The sequence below is a fragment of the Myotis myotis genome, unplaced genomic scaffold (assembly GCF_014108235.1).
Source record: "Myotis myotis isolate mMyoMyo1 unplaced genomic scaffold, mMyoMyo1.p scaffold_m19_p_4, whole genome shotgun sequence".
NCBI lineage: Eukaryota > Metazoa > Chordata > Mammalia > Chiroptera > Vespertilionidae > Myotis > Myotis myotis.
This window is the reverse complement of record NW_023416346.1, coordinates 53,644,715-53,662,640: the sequence shown is the minus strand read 5'-3', so window position 1 is coordinate 53,662,640 and position 17,926 is coordinate 53,644,715. Positions and strand designations below refer to the sequence as shown.

The 17,926-nt window shown below is 44.7% G+C and overlaps 1 protein-coding gene across 4 annotated transcripts in view; it reads left to right on the top strand.

Moving 5' to 3' along the window:
* Positions 1-230: 230 nt before the first annotated feature.
* The window catches only part of PRPS1 (phosphoribosyl pyrophosphate synthetase 1), a 37,332-nt gene continuing 19,636 nt past the window's right edge, over positions 231-17,926 (top strand). For 2 of the 4 annotated variants that reach the window (XM_036305289.1, XM_036305286.1), the window contains exon 1: positions 231-500. In XM_036305289.1, coding sequence (XP_036161182.1) covers positions 379-500 — 122 coding nt within the window. In that variant the 5' untranslated portion in view covers positions 231-378. The remainder of the gene's footprint in view (positions 501-17,926) is intronic. The other 2 variants (XM_036305288.1, XM_036305287.1) reach the window with 2 other exon arrangements.

Below are 17,926 nucleotides of genomic sequence, written 5' to 3'. Positions count from 1 at the left end.
TTCAGCGCTCTTCGACCAGCTTCCCCCCCCCCCCCCCGCCCCCCAACTGCCTTGCTACCAGGGAGAGGGCTGCTTTTAGCCTCTCCCCTTTCATGGCCTCCATCTAATAATACCTGAGTTTGCTGGTTGTGGGCAGAGCTGCAGCGAGGATCCGCCCCCTCGTTGCTTCTCAACTAATCGGAGCGAGTGGGGGTGGAGGCTTCCCTGCCGGCCCCGCCCCCTGGGCACTGGGCAATTTAGAGCCGCGCGCCCGCGGGAACGTAAGATGGCGGAGTAGCAATGCGAAGCTTTTAGTACTGAGTCTCTGGGCTGACTTTGGTTCAGGGCTTGCAGCAGCAGTGATCGCTGAGCAAAGAGTGCCTAGGGTCATTGGCCAAGATGCCGAATATCAAAATCTTCAGCGGCAGCTCCCATCAGGACTTGTCCCAGAAAATTGCTGACCGCCTGGGCCTGGAGCTAGGCAAGGTGGTGACTAAGAAATTCAGCAACCAGGAGACCTGGTAAGGGTGAAGTTGGGATCCCCACCGCCACACCTGCCCGAGCTGCAGGGCGACATGTGGGCGGCAGAGAGAAGGGGCAATGGGGCTGCCGCGTGAGTTCTAAGGGACAGGGTTTTGGGGGGAAGGGTCAGCTCTGAGGCTAGCGTGCTCTATGGACTGTTTCCGTTATTTTACCTCTCGCGGCGGGTGAGGGGGTGTCACATTGGTTCTCACCATGGTGGTGGGGTGGAGCCAAGATTGAGCTTGAGGAGAAGCTTCTGGGTTTGAAGGCTAGGGTTGGAGGACACAGCCGGAGGATAGTAAAGCCACGAGAGGGGAAAAACGCTTAGCCTGGGCTGTGGGGACACGTGGCTTTGTCGCTTTGCTGTTGAGCCACCCAGGCTGGACAAGTTCCCCTTGGACCAGCTTGCATGAGAGAGCGTACTGAATACTGAGCCCTCCTGGTGTTTCTAGATTAGAATCTAAGAAGCAGTTTATCAATTAGAAACTATATTGTGTTTGGTATTGAGGGAAATTAACATGTGTTGTAACATGTGCTGAGGGCGCCAAAATGATTACTGAGGACTTCCGTAGGTTGGCAAGCGTTGGCTTTCACAACTTTAGAGTTGCATGTTTAGAATATTAGAGCCATACTTATGTTAAATCTAGTTGATAAGGTAATGATGCGTTAACTGCATCCTCATTGCCAGCATCTTAGCTTGAGTCATCCAGAAAATCTTACGGAAACTTAATCCTGGAATTCTTGACCTTCCCCAAATGCAGTTACTGGTACAGATTATACAAAAACATATATTTTAGTAGTGAAGTCTATCCCGAATGGGTCCACTTCTCTTTGTGCTGTGTGGGAAATTAAGTCCACAGTTTTGAATGTTAAGATAATTGAGGAAAGATATTAATGGAGTCAAAGACCTGGATGACTTAGTGTCTTGCAACTCGATTTTTTTTCATTACTTTGCTAATTAAAATCCCCCCCCCCCACTTCCACCCTCCTGCACCTTGAGGGCCTCTTAGAGATAACTTGGTGTGTCTGGGCTTTTCCATATACCTTCCACCTAAATGTAGAATCCTCTGGTTCTGATAGGCCTACTTTATGTTTTGTTGTTACCCTGTTGATCAAATCAAAGCAGTGCTCACAATCTTAGGCATCTGTTAAGGGGAAAGTTTATACCAAACCTAATGATTAGTTAAATAAGTTAAGATTGCTTTCAGCATGTTTTCCTAAATGCTTTTATTTCCATTTTTCTTTCTTTAAACTTATTACCAAAGTGTAACTTTTGTTATACTTTGTAGACCCTGCTGATAAAAGCATTCATCTATAGTGGACAGCTTCCTTCTGAATGTTGGATTATGCCACTGGTTGTGATGCAAATAATAGTGCAAACATTGATGCCATCCGTAACCAGGCAATACCTTAGTCAAAAGAGGCTAGTCAAGCTGCTGTCTTTAGCTTTGGCCACACCATTATGACTCATGGGCTGTATTAAAAAAAGAAGACAAAACATGACCAGACTTTGCAAACGGCAGTATAGCTAGGGGACAAGAATAATTTTCATTTAGAGGTTTTTGGGAGGATTTTTTTGGTCCCCTTATAAAACTGTGCTTATTAAATCCTTTTCTTATGCTTCTAGGAAAAATACAAAAACTTTATTCACCCTCTGTGTAGTGCAACACACCAGAACTTGAGACTATATTGGGAGAGAGGAGAGGGTGAACAACTTATTTTTCAACTGATTGATTTATCTGAATTTATCAGCAATCTCAATCTACTTTTCTGAGGTGTAAGGCTGATTTCATTTTTAAACAACTGGACAGTAAACATGCCTGGAAACACTGGATAAGATTAAGCCCAATGTGGAAAGTTGCTGACTGGTTAGGTTTCTTTGTTTCTGGCTTAATCATTAGCTTTTTGGTTCTTTAGATGTTCTGAAATCCTCATTGAACATAACCAAGTATGTTGCATATGGAGCTTCCCCTCCCGACCAAACTTTGGCTTTTCTGCAATGCAGAAATGGTAACTGCAGCCCCGTATGACTCTTAGAATCTAAAGATCATGGATAGGGCAGTTCAGTGGGTGCTGTGGGTCATCAGATGGGGAACTGCAGAGCCCATCCTCAAGTGAGACAGAGTTTTGCTATTTTCTGCAGTTTGGCAGAATCTCAGAGGTTGATGCTCTCTTGAACAGAATGGCTTTTCTTCTGAAGTCAGAAGCATCCATTACTGTCTAGTTATTAAAGAAATATGCATATGGTATAGCACATGCAAATAGTTAAGAGAGTTTAAAACTTAGGCCCTTGACTCAGAGAGCCTGGATTTGAATCCTTAGCCTTTCTTTGTCTCAATAATTTGAACAGTAAAGTGGTATCTACCCATAGAGTCATTGTGAGGTTTGAAATAGGACTGAGGTTTTTAGATCTTTGTCCATTCAACACAATAAATGTTGGTAAGAAGGAGTGATGATGTTATTGCAGAAAATGTGAAATATGATATAGAAAAGAATGAGGGGTAAAAAGAAATCCCTCAAAATTCCACCATCCAAGACAAACTTCATTTTGATGTATGACCTTCCAGATGTTTGTGTGTGTGTTTATATACTTTTTTCCCAAAAATATAAGACACGTTATTTATAGCTTTCTTCACTTTGCAATATATTTTGAATAGTTTCTCCCCTTAATAATTATTCTACATGGTTTTAAACAACATTTATTTATTTATTTATTTATTTATCCATTGGTTTTTAGAGAGAATGGAAGGGACAGAGGGGGTGGGGGGGGGAGAGAAAGTAAGAGAAACATCAATGTGAGAGAGATGCAGATTGGTTGCTTTCCACAACTCCCAGGGCACTTCACCAGGAATCAACGCCCCCCATCCCAGACCCTTCAATGTGCGGGCTGACACTCTACCACTGACCTACACTAGCCAGGACTCAAACAGCTTTTAAACAGTATAGTTTGTTTTAGGGTTTTACCATAATTTTAGATAACCAAGTCCCTATTAGGTATTTCCAATTTTTTTTTTTTTTTTATGGAATAGTTTCAGGAATACTTTATTTTTTACCTATTTGATTTTAGAGAGAGGAAGGGAGAAAAACAGCGATTTATGGTTCCACTTGGTCATACATTCATTGGTTGATTCTTTGTTTTTTTAAATATATTTTATTGATTTTTTACAGAGAGAAAGGGAGAGAGATAGAGTTAGAAACATCGATGAGAGAGAAACATCGATCAGCTGCCTCCTGCACATCTCCCACTGGGGATATGCCCACAACCCAGGTACATGCCCTTGACCGGAATCGAACCTGGGACCTTTCAGTCTGTAGGCCGACGCTCTATCCACTGAGCCAAACCGGTTTCGGCCATTGGTTGATTCTTATATGTGCCCTGACCGGGGATGAAATCTGCAACGTTGGCATATTGGAACAACGTTCTAACCAGCTGAGATACCTGGCTCAGGAATACTTAGAAAAGTAATAAAAATTGGGAAGAAGTATGCATCCAAACTGATCCAAATTTATTGATAACCTTCCCTTCCCTTCCCTTCCCTTCCCTTCCCTTCCCTTCCCTTCCCTTCCCTTCCCTTCCCTTCCCTTCCCTTCCCTTCCCTTCCATTGAGGATGCTGGCATTCCCCGCCCCCCCCCCCCCCCCCCCGGTATTTCCAATTTTGATCTAATGCTTTTAATATGAAAACCCTTGAATGTAAATCTTTGACCATTTCTTTTGCTCTCTCTTATTTAAAAGATATGTTTTTGTGTGTTTTTTAACCCTCACTGGGGATATTTTTCCATTGATTTTTAGAGAAAGTGGAAGAGAGAGGGAAAGACACAGAGAAATATCACTGTGAGAGAAACACATCGATTGGTTGCCTCCTGCACAAGCTTTGACCAGGGCCTGGGCAGGGAAGCAGCCTGCAACCAAAATGTGTGCTCTTGAACCCTTGACTGGAATCGATCCCAGGACCCTTGGGTCCGAAGGCTGATGCTCTATCCACTGAACCAAACCAGCTAGGACAGTGGTCAGCAAACTGCGGCTCGCGAGCCACATGTGGCTCTTTGGCCCCTTGAGTGTGGCCACGAAGTTTCAATCACACTGTACGTGCGCGCCCACACATGGTATTTTGTGGAAGAGCCACACTCAAGGGGCCGCAGTTTGCCGACCACTGGGCTAGGACTAAAAAATATGTCTTTATTAATTTTAGAGAAAGAGAAACAGAAAGGGGTAGAGAGAGACAGAAACATCAATCAGCTGCCTCCTGCATGCCCCCTACTGGGGATGGAGCCTACAACCTGGTCATGTGCCCTGACTGGGAATCAACCTGGTGACCTCTTTTTATATATATACTAGAGGCCCGGTGCACAAAAATTTGTGCACTCGGGGCAGGGGGGGTGTCCCTCAGCCCGGCCTGTGCCCTCTTGCAGTCTGGGACCCCTTGGGGGATGTCCACCTGCTGGCTTAGGCTCTCTCCCTGGGGGGATTGGGCCTAAGCTGCATTCAGACATCCCTCTGGCAGCCCGGGAGCCCTCGAGGGATGTCCACTTGCCAGCGGGGAGCAGGCCTAAGCTGCAGTCGGACAGCCTTAGCACTGCTGAGGAGGTAGGAGAGGCTCCCACCACCACCGTTGTACTGGCAGCCATCAGCCTGGCTTGTGGCTGAGCAGAGCTCCCCGTGTGGGAGCGCACTGACCACCAGGGGGCAGCTCCTGCATTGAGCATCTGCCCCCTGGTGGTCAGTGTGTGTCATAGTGACCAGTCATTCCCAGTTGTTCTGCTGTTAGGGTCAATTTTCATATTACTCTTTTATTATATAGGAGTGCCTGGTCAGCCTGGGTTAGGGGTTGATGGCTGTTTGCAGGCTGGCCACAGCCCCTTCAGGGTGGGGGTCCCCGCTGGGGTGCCTGGCCAGTCTGGGTGAGGGGCTGATGGCTGTTTTCAGGATGGCCAAGCCCCCCAGCAGGGACCCTCACCCCATGAGGGTGTGGCCAGCCTGGGTGAGGGGCTGAGGGCCGTTTGTAAGCTGGCCACAGCCCCTTCAGGGTGGGGGGGTCCTGCTGGGGTGCCTGGCCAGTCTCGGTGAGGGGCTGAGGGCCGTTTTCAGGCTGGCTAAGCCCCCCAGCAGGGACCCTCACCCCATGAGGGTGTGGCCAGCCTGGGTGAGGGGCTGAGGGCCGTTTGTAAGCTGGCCACAGCCCCTTCAGGGTGGGGGGGTCCTGCTGGGGTGCCTGGCCAGTCTCGGTGAGGGGCTGATGGCTGTTTGCAGGCTGGCCACAACCCCCAGCCACCCAAGCTCCCAGTGGAGGCTGGCTGGAAGCAGGTATCTGGGATTTATTTGTCTTCTATAATTGAAACTTTGTTGTTATGAGCAGAGGCCACAGCCAGCTCAGGGCAGGCGGGAAGCTTGGCTTCCTTCATCACCTGGGCAACCAAGCCTCCTGCTTGCTCCAGCTCCGTGGTTGGGTTAATTTGCATATAATTGCTCAGATTGGCTGGTGGGCGTGGCTTAGGGTGTAGTGAAGGTATGGTCAGTTAGCATCTTTATCTTTTATTAGTGTAGATAATTTTTTGATTGATTTCAGAGAGGAAGGGAGTTGGAGAGAGATAGGAACATAAATGATGAGATAGAATCATTGATTGGCTGCCTCCTGCACACCCCCTACTGGGAATTGAACCACAACCTGGGAATCGAACCATGGCCTCCTGGTTCATAGGTGGACTCTCAACCACTGAACCAGGCCAGCTGGGCTCTTTGACCATATCTGATTATTTTCTTAGGATAAATTTCTGGAAGGGGAATTACTAGGTTAAAGGCATATACCATTTTTAGGCTTTTGAATGTCTATTGCCAAATTGCCCTCCAGAAAAGGTGAACCAATTTCCACTCTGACCAGCAGTAATAACAATATTAGTAACAGTTACTGTATAGTGAGTACTTAAGATATGCTAGTCCCAGTGCTAAGCATTTTGTACACTTTGCATTTAATCCGTTCAACATTGCTATGAATAGTTACTCTCACTATCCCCGTTTTATGAATGAGGGAACTGAGATTTAGAGATGAAGTAACTTGCCCAATTCTAGGTGTTGTCCTTTAAATTTTTTGCTGATACAATATCTCATCTGACTTTTAAAACTTTTATATATACTAAAATTTTTGACTCAATTCTCATCAAACTTTGGTTTATTTGGTTATTCTGGGTAGGCAAAGAGGTGAAAATTCTTAATTTTAGTTGCCTAAGATTTTCCTAAGAATTATATCCTTAGGTTAGTTAACTCCATGTATTTGGCATATGCCAAAATCTCTGTCTAAATTCTTGAGTTTTTTTTAATACCACCACATTTTAGATTACTTTATTTCCTCTTTGTGTTTCTTAACATCCCATGCTCATTGGATGCACTTATACCTGATGCTAAAGGAAAGAAAGGGTGAAGGAGAAGCTAGTTTTCTCATTGGATGGACATAGCCAATCATCTGGCCCAGCCGTGGGCAAACTACGGCCCGCGGGCTGGATCCGGCCCGTTTGAAATGAATAAAACTAAAAAAAAGAAAAAGATGGTAGCTTTTTATGTAATGATGTTTACTTTGAATTTATATTAGTTCACACAAACACTCCATCCATGCTTTTGTTCCGGCCCTCCGGTCCAGTTTAAGAACTCATTGTGGCCCTCGAGTCAAAAAGTTTGTCCACCCCTGAATTCTGGCCTCTTCAGAACAGCTGGGAGAATGATTGATCCAAAGCCATTTGGAAAACACATCATTAGCTAGGAGGAAAACAAGGCATATTAATTATCCTTTAAACTGTTAAACCAGGTCCTGACTGATGTGGCTTAGTTGGTTGGAGTGTCGTCCTGTATTCCAGAAAGTGGTGGGTTTGATTCCTGTCGGGGCACATACCCAAGTTGCAGGTTCAATCCCTGGTTGGGGCATGTGCGGGAGGCAAATGATTGATGTTTCTCTTTCACATTGATATTTTGTTCTCTCTCACTTCCTCTCTAAAATAAAATAAATTGCTAATCCAGGTCTTTCCACTTGGACCATAGGTTTGTGCACCCTAAATTATGTTAAGAGCAAATAAGTTTTAGGCACAATTGGGTTTTTTGTTTGTTTGTTTTGTTGTTGTTTTTTAAACATTTTTTTTTTTATTCATTTCATAGAGGAAGGGAGAGGAGAAGAAAGATAGAAACATCAATGATGAGAATCATTGATTGGCTCCCTCCTGCGTGCCTCCCACTGGGGATCGAGCCAGCAACCCTGGCATGTGCCCTTGACCGGAATCGAACCCAGGACCCTTCAGTCCTCTGGCTGATGCTCTATCCACTGGGCCAAACCGGCTAGGGCTAGGTACAACTGTTGTACTGTCAATCACTACCTAACTTATTAGAGGAAATCATAAAAATAATATTAAGATTTTTTGAGGATTCAATGAACTATTTGTTGACCAAGCTGTATAATGAGTGTAATTCATGGCTTTTTAAGGCTTTTTAAAAAATTTTGTTTTATTGCTTAAAGCGTTACAAAGAATATTATATATGTCTCCCTTTTTTCCCCACTTGAAAGTCTGTACTCTATAATACTTACTGAGAGAGAGATTAGTCTTGACTAATGAAATTAGAATTATGCATAGTAAAACAAGGCAGTGTCCTGGTTTCCTTGTATCACTTTATTTTGAATATAGTTAAATAACTTTTTCAAGTTATTAGATGCATTTCTGGTCATAACATCCTTCTTTCTGTACTTAAGGGGAAGTTTTAGTCCTTAATTTGGCTTTGGGAAATGGCTTAACTGTTGGTTGATTATCATCAGATGCTATAAAGACACAAAAATGGTACTAGAACCCTGGCAGGGTAACTCAGTTAGTTAGAGCATTGTCCAGATTCACCAAGGTTGCGCGTTTGATCCCCAGTCAGAGCACATACAAGAATCAACCAATGAATGCATGAATGGGTGGAACAACAGAATGATGTTTCTCTCCCCACCCCCCCTCAAATCAATCAATAAAAACAGGTACTAGTGATTGGGTTGGGTGGTGAGCTGGTGATATTTTAAGAATTAATTTTCAAACCTTATCTAATGTTAGAATATAATATTTAAAGGAATCATTTCCATTAAATCTATGTATTTAGCAAATGCTCTCTGATGTTTAAATTGGCAGTGATAATTTTAATACCTTACCAGCTTTCAAGAAAGGATTTGAAGTGTGTTTCATGATCGTCAGCATACAAAAGGTTCATTAAATAGATACATCAGAAGCCTTATAGAACTAAGGATGATAGTAATTGTGCCAAGAAAGTGGCATAATGGGATTATAGAAGTTTAGTATTACTTTAACTGTATCCCTTAGCTTTCTGGCAGCCAAAGGGATAAAGGCATATGCAATTGATTATGTAGTCTTTTAAAAAATATTTTTATTGATATCAGAGAGGAAGGGAGAGGGAGAGAGAGATAGAAACATCAATGATGAAAATTATTGATCAGCCGCCTCCTGCACACCCCCTACTGGGGATCAAGCCTGCAACCCAGGCATGTGCCCTGATCAAGCATCGAACTATGACCTCCTGGTTCATAGGTCGAAGTTCAATCACCGAGTCACACCAGCTGGGCGATTATGTAGTTTTTATTTTCATAAAACTCTTTAGATACTTCCAGGCAAAAATGTCCAAAAATTTTATGGGTGGGTTACTTAAATAATGATACTGAGTAACATAATGGGAAATGTAATCAATGTGGTAGGTATTTTTATATTGACACTCATAGTTGAGGCATGTTGTTTCCTGTTCTTGGTAAAAAGAAAGCTTTAGAATAGATTGTTATACAATCCTTGATCTGTATTATCTTGGATCAATTGTCAAACTGCTGCTCTAGCTCTTGCAAGTGACTGGAGCATAGATGTCTGTTTACTTGACTGAAACAAGAGCCATAGGCTTCCAATCCCAGATGTCAAGGACACAGTTGACTTCTTTTTTTTTTAATATACTTTATTGATTTTTTACAGAAGGAAAGTTAGAAACATCGATGAGAGGGAAACATTGATCAGCTGCCTCCTGCACACCCCCTACTGGGGATGTGCCCGCAACCAAAGTACATGCTTTGCACCAGAATTGAATCTGGGACCCTGCAGTCCGCAGACTGACGCTCTATTCACTGAGCCAAACCAGTTAGGGCCACAGTTGACTTCTTCTTCTTTTTTTTTTTTTTAAATATATTTTATTGATTTTTTACAGAGAGAAAGGGAGAGAGATAGAGAGTTAGAAACATCGATGAGAAAGAAACATCGATCAGCTGCCTCCTGCACATCTCCTACTGGGGATGCGCCCGCAACCCAGGTACATGCCCTTGACCGGAATCGAACCTGGGACCTTTCAGTCCGCAGGCCGATGCTCTATCCACTGAGCCAAACCGTTTTCGGCCACAGTTGACTTCTTATGTGAAATCAATGTGCCTGACTTTTGTTCTTCCCCACGGAAATGGAGATTTTGGTAAAGGAAGTTGTATGGGGATGACTGGGTGGGATTAAAACTTTCTTGAGTTTTGAAGTTGCACAAGTACTTGAAGTACTTGGTCAGGACCCTAGAGTTGTGCACCATAAAACACAGAAGGGACTTTTTTAGCCTAGGACTTCTCAAAGGGCATGGAGTGTTATGTTAGTAAAGGAGACTGGAGAAGTCCTTCTACACTACTGCACCTTATAGAACATGCTCACCTCCAGGAGATGTTATTTAGTCTTATTTTAGTTCTTAAAATTTTTAATATCTTTATCCCAATATGTCCAAAATATTAAAAATTTTAACATGTAGCCAATATAAAGTTTGATGTATTTTTTGTATATACGTAGTATCTTCACAGTAAGGTGAGTATTTTATACTTATAGCACATCTCAATTCAGTTCCTCAGTCACACTAATCACATTTCATGTGTTCAATTACCACGTGAGGTCAGTGACAGCCATTTTGGACAGTGCCGTTCTAGGACCTACACTTTGGGAAACATGAAAGTTGCTCTTCCAGAAAGCCTTCCCTGCCTCCTTCCTGCCTATCAATTTGAATTTTGAAGAATGTCTTCAGAAATCAGTTTTGGCATTTGGCATAATTGAGACTGCTGACAGTTGTAATTCTTTAGGCTGATATTGGTGGTTAGTAGATGTCAACTCAGCTGGGTCCACAAAATTGCTATATTCATTATGTTGCTCAGTATCACTATTTCAGTATCCCACCATAAAATTCTTTGTAGCTATCACATCATGTTGGACCCATTAGATTATAGTTCTAAGAAAATTAAATATTAGATGAATATCTGAAGTGGTATGAGCAGATTTGTCAAATGAAGAAACATTGGGTGCACTTGCATGAAGTGTGAAATATGAAAGATGATAAAAGTCTTCTGAATTTTCATGATAAGCAAGCCTGCAGAAGGTTCATATTCTGTCTAAAGTGAATGGATCCAAGAGTCAGTCTAATCCTGAGGGGACATGCATTCATCCATTCATTTATTTTTTGTCACTAGCTGGCTGGATATACAGATCAACATTACAGATCTGGTTCCTGCCTTCATAGAGCTTGAAATTAGGTGGAGGAGACAGAAAATAAACAATTGCATAAAAAACAGGGTGATAAGAAATTGTGATAAGTGTTCTGAAGGGAATAACCAGGGTGATGAAAATATAACTGTGTCACTTTATTTATTGAACTTGATTATGGAACATTCCAAACATACAGAAGTAGAGAGAATAGTATAATGATCCTACCCACCCTACCTATCCTCCATGTACCCATCACCCAGTTCAGTAGTTGGCAATTTGTGGCTAATGCTGTTTCATCTATTATTTCCCTTCCATATACACCCCCACAATTGAATTATTTTGAAGCAAACCTAGATATTGTATCACCCATATATATTTCAGTAACCATATCTTACTGCCTAAAAATAATAGTTATCTCTTAATATCAAATAACTAACCAGTGTTCAAATTATTGTCTCTTAAACATGGGGTTTGTTTTTAGTTTGCTCAATTAGTATGCAAATAAAGTCTGTACAATACAATTGGTTGGTATTTTTTTCTTAAATGTTAATTTATTGATTTTAGGGAGAGACATCGATTTGTTATTTCACTTATTTATGCTTCTTGTATGTGCCCTGACCAGGGATCAAACTCGCAACCTTGGCGTGGACAATGCTCTAACCAACTGAGCTACCCAGCTAGGGAAGAGCGAAGATATAACTATGTATATATGTTTTGTTAATCCTCATCCAAGGATATTTTTTTCATTGATTTTTAGAGAGAGAGGAAGGGAGGAAGGGAGAGAGCGTGAAAGCGAGAGAGGGAGAGAGAGGGAAAAAGGGAGAGAGAGAGAGAGAGAAAGAAACATATATGTGAGCGAATCACATCAATTGGTTGCCTCCCAAATGTGTCCTGAAGAGGGCCAGGGGATCGAACCTGCAACCAATTTGTGCCCTTGACCTGGAATTGAACCTAAGACCCTTTGGTGCACAGGCTAACACTCTAAACTCTAACCACTGATTTATACCAGCCAGGGCTAAGGGAAGATATTTTGATTGGAGATCTGAGAAATGAATGAGCTAGTTGTAGAAGAGCATTCCAGATAGTAGGAAGAGTGTGAATTATAAATTCACATGCAGTCATAAAAAGTAATACAGAGAGACCTGGAGTACCATTACCCAGTTTTCCCTAAGTTCTGAAGCATAGTTTTTCCAACCTACAGTTTTCTTGCATAACTGTAGTATGATGCAACAATCAGGATATTGACATTGATACAGCCAAGATACAAAACCATCTATATCAAGGATTCTTCCTGTTGACATGTTGTAGTCATACCCACCTTTCTTCTCCTCCTCTGTAGTTTTTCTTTTTATATTGCCACTAGTGACCTGGTACACAGATTTGTGCACATTGAAAGGAAATTAGAAGGTGGCCAGCGGGGCAGGACTGGGTGAGATGGGCCAGACACACCCTGGAGCCAACCTCCCGAGGTCCCTCCCCAGTGTCTGTGGAGTGGGGTCCCTCAGCCTGGCCTGCGGGGATTGGGCCAAAACCGACTCTTTGACATCCCCAGAGGGGTCCCGGAGTGCGAGAGGGCACTCTGCAAAGTTGCTGTTGTACAGGGTGTGGAACACAAAGTGAGCAGTAAACCAGATTTGGGGCCAACAGTACCCCAGCAACAAAATAATCCATGGCTGAAGATGGAATCACACGGCTCCTCGAGGAATCCGGCTCCCTCTTCTCTGATTTCAGGGTGTGTCACCGAGAACCACTGCTACCAAGTCACTGCAGCTCAGCAGCTCCTGTGTTGAGCATCTGCCTCCTGGTGGTCAGTGTCATAGCGACTGGTTGGACAGTCGGACACTTAGCATATTAGCCTTTTATATATATAGATTCTCTGGTTTGGTATCTGGGTAATACTGGCCACATAAAATGAGTTGGAAAATAATTCCCTCATCTGTTTCTCAAAAAGATTTTGCTAATTCTTTAACTGTTTGGTAAAATTCTTCAATGAAGTTGTTTTAGGTTAGTCTTCTTAGAGGCTTATCAATTTTATTGATTTTCCTTCCCCCAAAAAACAACTTTTTGTTTCATTGTTTTATCTCTGTTTTGTTTTATTGTTTTAAATTTCATTGATTTCCGTTCTTATGGTGATTTTTTTCTTCCTTCTGCTTACTTTGGGTTTATATTGCTCATTTTCTAGTTTCTTTAAAAATTGATTTTAGAGAGGAGGGAGGGAGGGAGAGAGAGAGAGTAGAGAGAAATATCAATTGGTAACTGGCAATTTGCACATCTTAATCTCTTCCCTCTTTTCACCCATCCCTCCAACCACACTCCCATTTGGTAGCTATGAAAATGTTCTCTGTATCTATGTTTTTGTTTAATCATTTATATTGTTCTTTAGTTTCTACATATAAGTAAAATCATATGGTATTTGCCATTCTCTGACTTATTTCCCTTAGGATAATGCCCTCTAGGTCCATCCATATTGCCACAGATGGCAAGATTTTTTCTTTTTTATAGCTGAATAATATTCTATTGTACATATGTACCACTTCTTTTTTTTTACTTTAAGATTTACATCTTTACATTTTATTTTTCAGTTACAGCTTACATTCAGTATTATTTTGTATTAGTTTCAGGTTGTATGACTTCTTTTTTAAAAAAAAGACGCCCTATCCACTGAGCCAAACTGGTTAGGGCTAAAAAATATATTTGTTGATTTCGGAGAGGAAGGGAGAAGGAGAGAGAGATAGAAACATCAATGGTGAGAGAGAATCACCGATCGGCTGCCTCCTGCATGTCCCCAACTAGGGACGGAGCCCATAACCCAGGCATGTGCCCTTGGCCGGAATTGAACCTGGAACCCTTCAGTCCGCAGGCTGATGCTCTAGCCACTGAGCCAAGCCGGCCAGGGCTTGTATGACTTCTTTATCCATTTGTCTATCAATGGACACTTAGTTGCTTCCATATCTTGACTATCTAATCTAATAAAAAAGAAACATGCAAATTGACTGTACCTTTGCTATGCCCAAGCCACGCCCACCAGCCAATCAGAGCGACTATATGCAAATTAATCCATCCAAGATGGCGGCCAGCAGCTACTGAGCTGGAGCAAGCAGGAGGCTTGGTTGCCCCGGCGATGGAGGAAGCCAAGCTTCCTGCCTGCCCTGGATGGTTCTGGCCTCCGCTGAAGACAACAAAGTTTCAATTATAGAAGCTAAATAAACCCCAGATACCTGCTTCCAGCCAGTCTCCACTGGGAGCTTGGGTGGCTGGGGGCCATGGCCAGCCTGCAAACAGCCATCAGCCCCTCACCCAGACTGGCCAGGCACCCCAGCAGGACCCCCAACCCTGAAGGGGCTGTGGCCAGCCTGAACGGCCCTCAGCCCCTCACCCAGGCTGACCAGGCACCCCAGGGGGGACCCTCACCCTGAAGGGGCTGTAGCCAGCCTGCAAACAGCCATCAACCCCTCACCCAGGCTGGCCAGGCACCCCAGCGGGGACCCCCACCCTGAAAGGGCTGTGGCCAGCCTGCAAACAGCCCTCAGCCCCTCACCCAGGCTGGCCACACCCTCATGGGGTGAGGGTCCCGCTGGGGCCCATGACCAGCCTGAAAACGGCCATCAACCCCTCACCCAGGCTGGCCACACCATCATGGGGTGAGGGTCTCCACTGGGGGGCTTGGCCAGCCTGCAAACAGCCATCAGCCCCTCACCCAGGCTGGTCAGGCACCCTAGGGGGGACCCCACCCTGAAGGGGCTGTGGCCAACCTGCAAACAGCCATTAGCCACTCATGCAGGCTAGCCAGGCACCCCAGTAGGACCCTCCTCCCTGAAGGGGGTGTCCAGCCTGAAAACGGCCCTCAGCCCCTCACCCAGGCTGGCCAGGCACCCCAGCAGGAACCCCACCCTGATGCGGGACACCCTTCAGGGCAAACCAGCCGGCCCCCACCCATGCACCAGGCCTCTATCCTATATAATAAAAGGGTAATATGCAAATTGACCCTAACAGCAGAAGGACCACCCTCTCTTCTCTTATGATGTGAATATTGGTATGCTTGATGACCTGACCCCCTTAAACTGTCCTCATTTGGGGGGATTCTTTTTTTTTCTGTTCTGATTGGGTGTTTTCTGCTACCTGGTCTTCCAAATTGCTGATATGATCCTTTGCTTCATCTAATCTACTGTTTATTCCCACTAATAATATATTCTTAATTTCAGTTATTATATTCTTCATTCCTAAATTTTTAAATGTTTTCTCTGTCCATTTTTTAAAAATATTATTTATTTATTTTGAGAGAGAGAGAAACATGGATTTGTTGTTGCATTTATTTATGCATTCATTAATTGATTCTTGTATGTGCTCTCCAGTCTATCTCCATTTTTATAAGTACCGCGCGCTAACCAATTGAGCCACTGGAGCTCCGCAGTCTATCTCCATTTTTATGTTTCCTATCTGTTTGTTGATGTTCTCACTGAGATCATCTAGTCTTCCCTAAGTTCATTGCACATCCTTATAACCATTGTTTTGGACTCTCCATCTGGTAGATTGCTTGTTTCCATTTTGTTTAGTTCTTTTTCTGAAGTTTTGTTTTGTTCTTTCATTTGGGGACATGTTTCTTTGTCTCCTCATTTTGGCTGCCTCCCTGTATTTGTTTCTGTGTATTAGGTAGAGGTGCCATGTCTTCTGGCATTGGTAGATTGGCCTAATATAGTAGACTAGAGGCCCAGTGCACAAAATTCATGCAGAGGTAGGGTCCCTAGGCCTGGCCAGCAATCAGGGCTCATCTGTGGGGTGACCGGTGGAGCGATCCGAGGGGCCCCCACTGGCACCCACCTTGTCTTGCCTGAGGTCTTCGGGCTGGGGGCAGCTCCTGTGTTGAGCGTCTGCTCCCTGGTGGTTAGTGCATGTCATAGCTACCGGTCATTCCGCCATTCAGTCGATTTGCATATTAGGCTTGTATTATATAGGACTAGAGGCTGGGTGCACAAAATTTGTGCACTGGTGGAGAGGTGTTCCTTAGCCCAGCCTGCACCGTCTCCAATCTGGGACCCCTTGGGGGATGTCTGACTGCCGGTGTAAGCCTGGTCACCAGCAGTCGGACATCCCTCTCACAATCTGGGACTGCTGGCTCCCAATCACTCGCCTGCCTGCCTGCCTGATTGCCCCTAACCACTCCCCTGCTGGCCCAATTACCCGCAACTGCCCTCCCCTGCCGGCCCAGTCGCCCCTAACTACCCTCCCCTGCCAGCCCGGTCGCCCCTAACTGCCCTCCCCTGCAGGCCTGGTTGCCCCCAACTGCCCTCCCCTGCAGGCCTGGTTGCCCCCAACTGCCCTCCCCTGCAGGCCTGGTCCCCCCCAACTGCCCTCCCCTGCAGGCCTGGTTGCCCCTAACTGCCCTTCCCTGCTGGCCTGATTGCCCACAACTGCCCTCCCCTGCTGGCCTGATCGCCCACAACTGCCCTCCCCTGCTGGCCATCTTGTGGTGGCCATCTTGTGAGCACATGGGGGTGGCCATCTTGTACAAGGGCATGATGTACAATTTGCATATTACCTCTTTATTATATAGGATGTCCTGTGAGGCCCAGTGGGTGTTCCAGGTGTGTCCCTTATATGGGTTGTGTGTACCCTTCTGTTGTACTTGAGCTTTGATTGCTTTTGGTAAGTCAGTGGGAGGGATTAACCATCAGGTGGATTGGCTGTGAGGAATGGCCATAATTATAGTGTAGGTGCTATTTGGCGGCTGACCCTAAGGAGCAGGACTCACATAGGGTCATTCTCACATAGGGGCATTCTTGTGTCTGCTAAGTCTGCCCTTTGGGTGTGTCATTGATGAAAAGCCCTTGGAAGTGGCTTGAGTGGGTGTTCCGGGGCATGTGCTCCCTTTTCTGCAACCCGCAAGGGAAAGAGAGCTTGAACTGGTTCCTTCAAATGGAGGTGTATTGGGGATTGAGAAAATGAAAGACAGACACAAAATAGAAAGTACAGCTGGGCCTGGGTGTGCTTCTGTCCTTTTCTGGCAGAGAGGTAGAAAGACCAAGTCGCAAAGCAGCATGTTTATTTTATAGTCCCAATTCCCCAAAATATCTGGAGGTTTCACCAAAACTCAAGATAAGAGAGGTATTCCAGGTACTTGACTGAATTTACATAATAAAAACCCATTCCAGCACCTGGGCTTTGAAGAGTCCAGCTGAAGGCATTCTCACCTTTTGGCCAGAAATGTCCCCAAGGTAGGGCTATGTCCAAGCCTTGGGTTCAGTCAACATAACTTAAAGAAAGCCATGGCACCTTCCCTGGCAGGGGGCCTCCCACAGGTGGGCCTGCAAATTGGGTGGGACAGAATCTCAGGGGATCACCAGGGCAGAGCCAACCTTGTTAGCTGATTGATGGAGACTCAGACTTGGCATCTGCCTATGCCTGCAGGCTGGATGGGGGAAGGCTCAGGGAAGGAACAATGGCTTCTTACAGCACTTCTGTCTAGGATAAAGCTTCCCTTCCAAGCCCTCGCCTTTAAGCCAGATAGTTCAGTGCCTCTCTGTTAGTCCCTGGTGCTTTTCTAGCTGCTGCCCCAGTGCTGGAACTCGGAGTCCATCAGCAAGTAAATTAATGTGCAGGCCCTTTAAGAGGACCCCCTGGGACTCCAGCAGCCCTCAGTCTCACTTGGACAAGTCTCCTCAGCCACAATCCCTGCTGGTTTTCACAACCAGAAATTGTGGGGACTTTTCTTCCCAGCACTTCTCTTCCTGTGCCAGGGAGGCTTGTGTGGGGCGGGACTCCGCCCTCCTGCTCCTCCAATCCATTCAGTGTCTTGTCTTCACTTCTATCAATCTTACAGCTTCTTTTGTATATCCTTAATTATAAGACTTCTGTTTAGCTAGACTTCAGAAGGTTATCAATGATCATTGTTTTATAGTTTAGTTGTAATTTTGTTGTGGTCGTGGG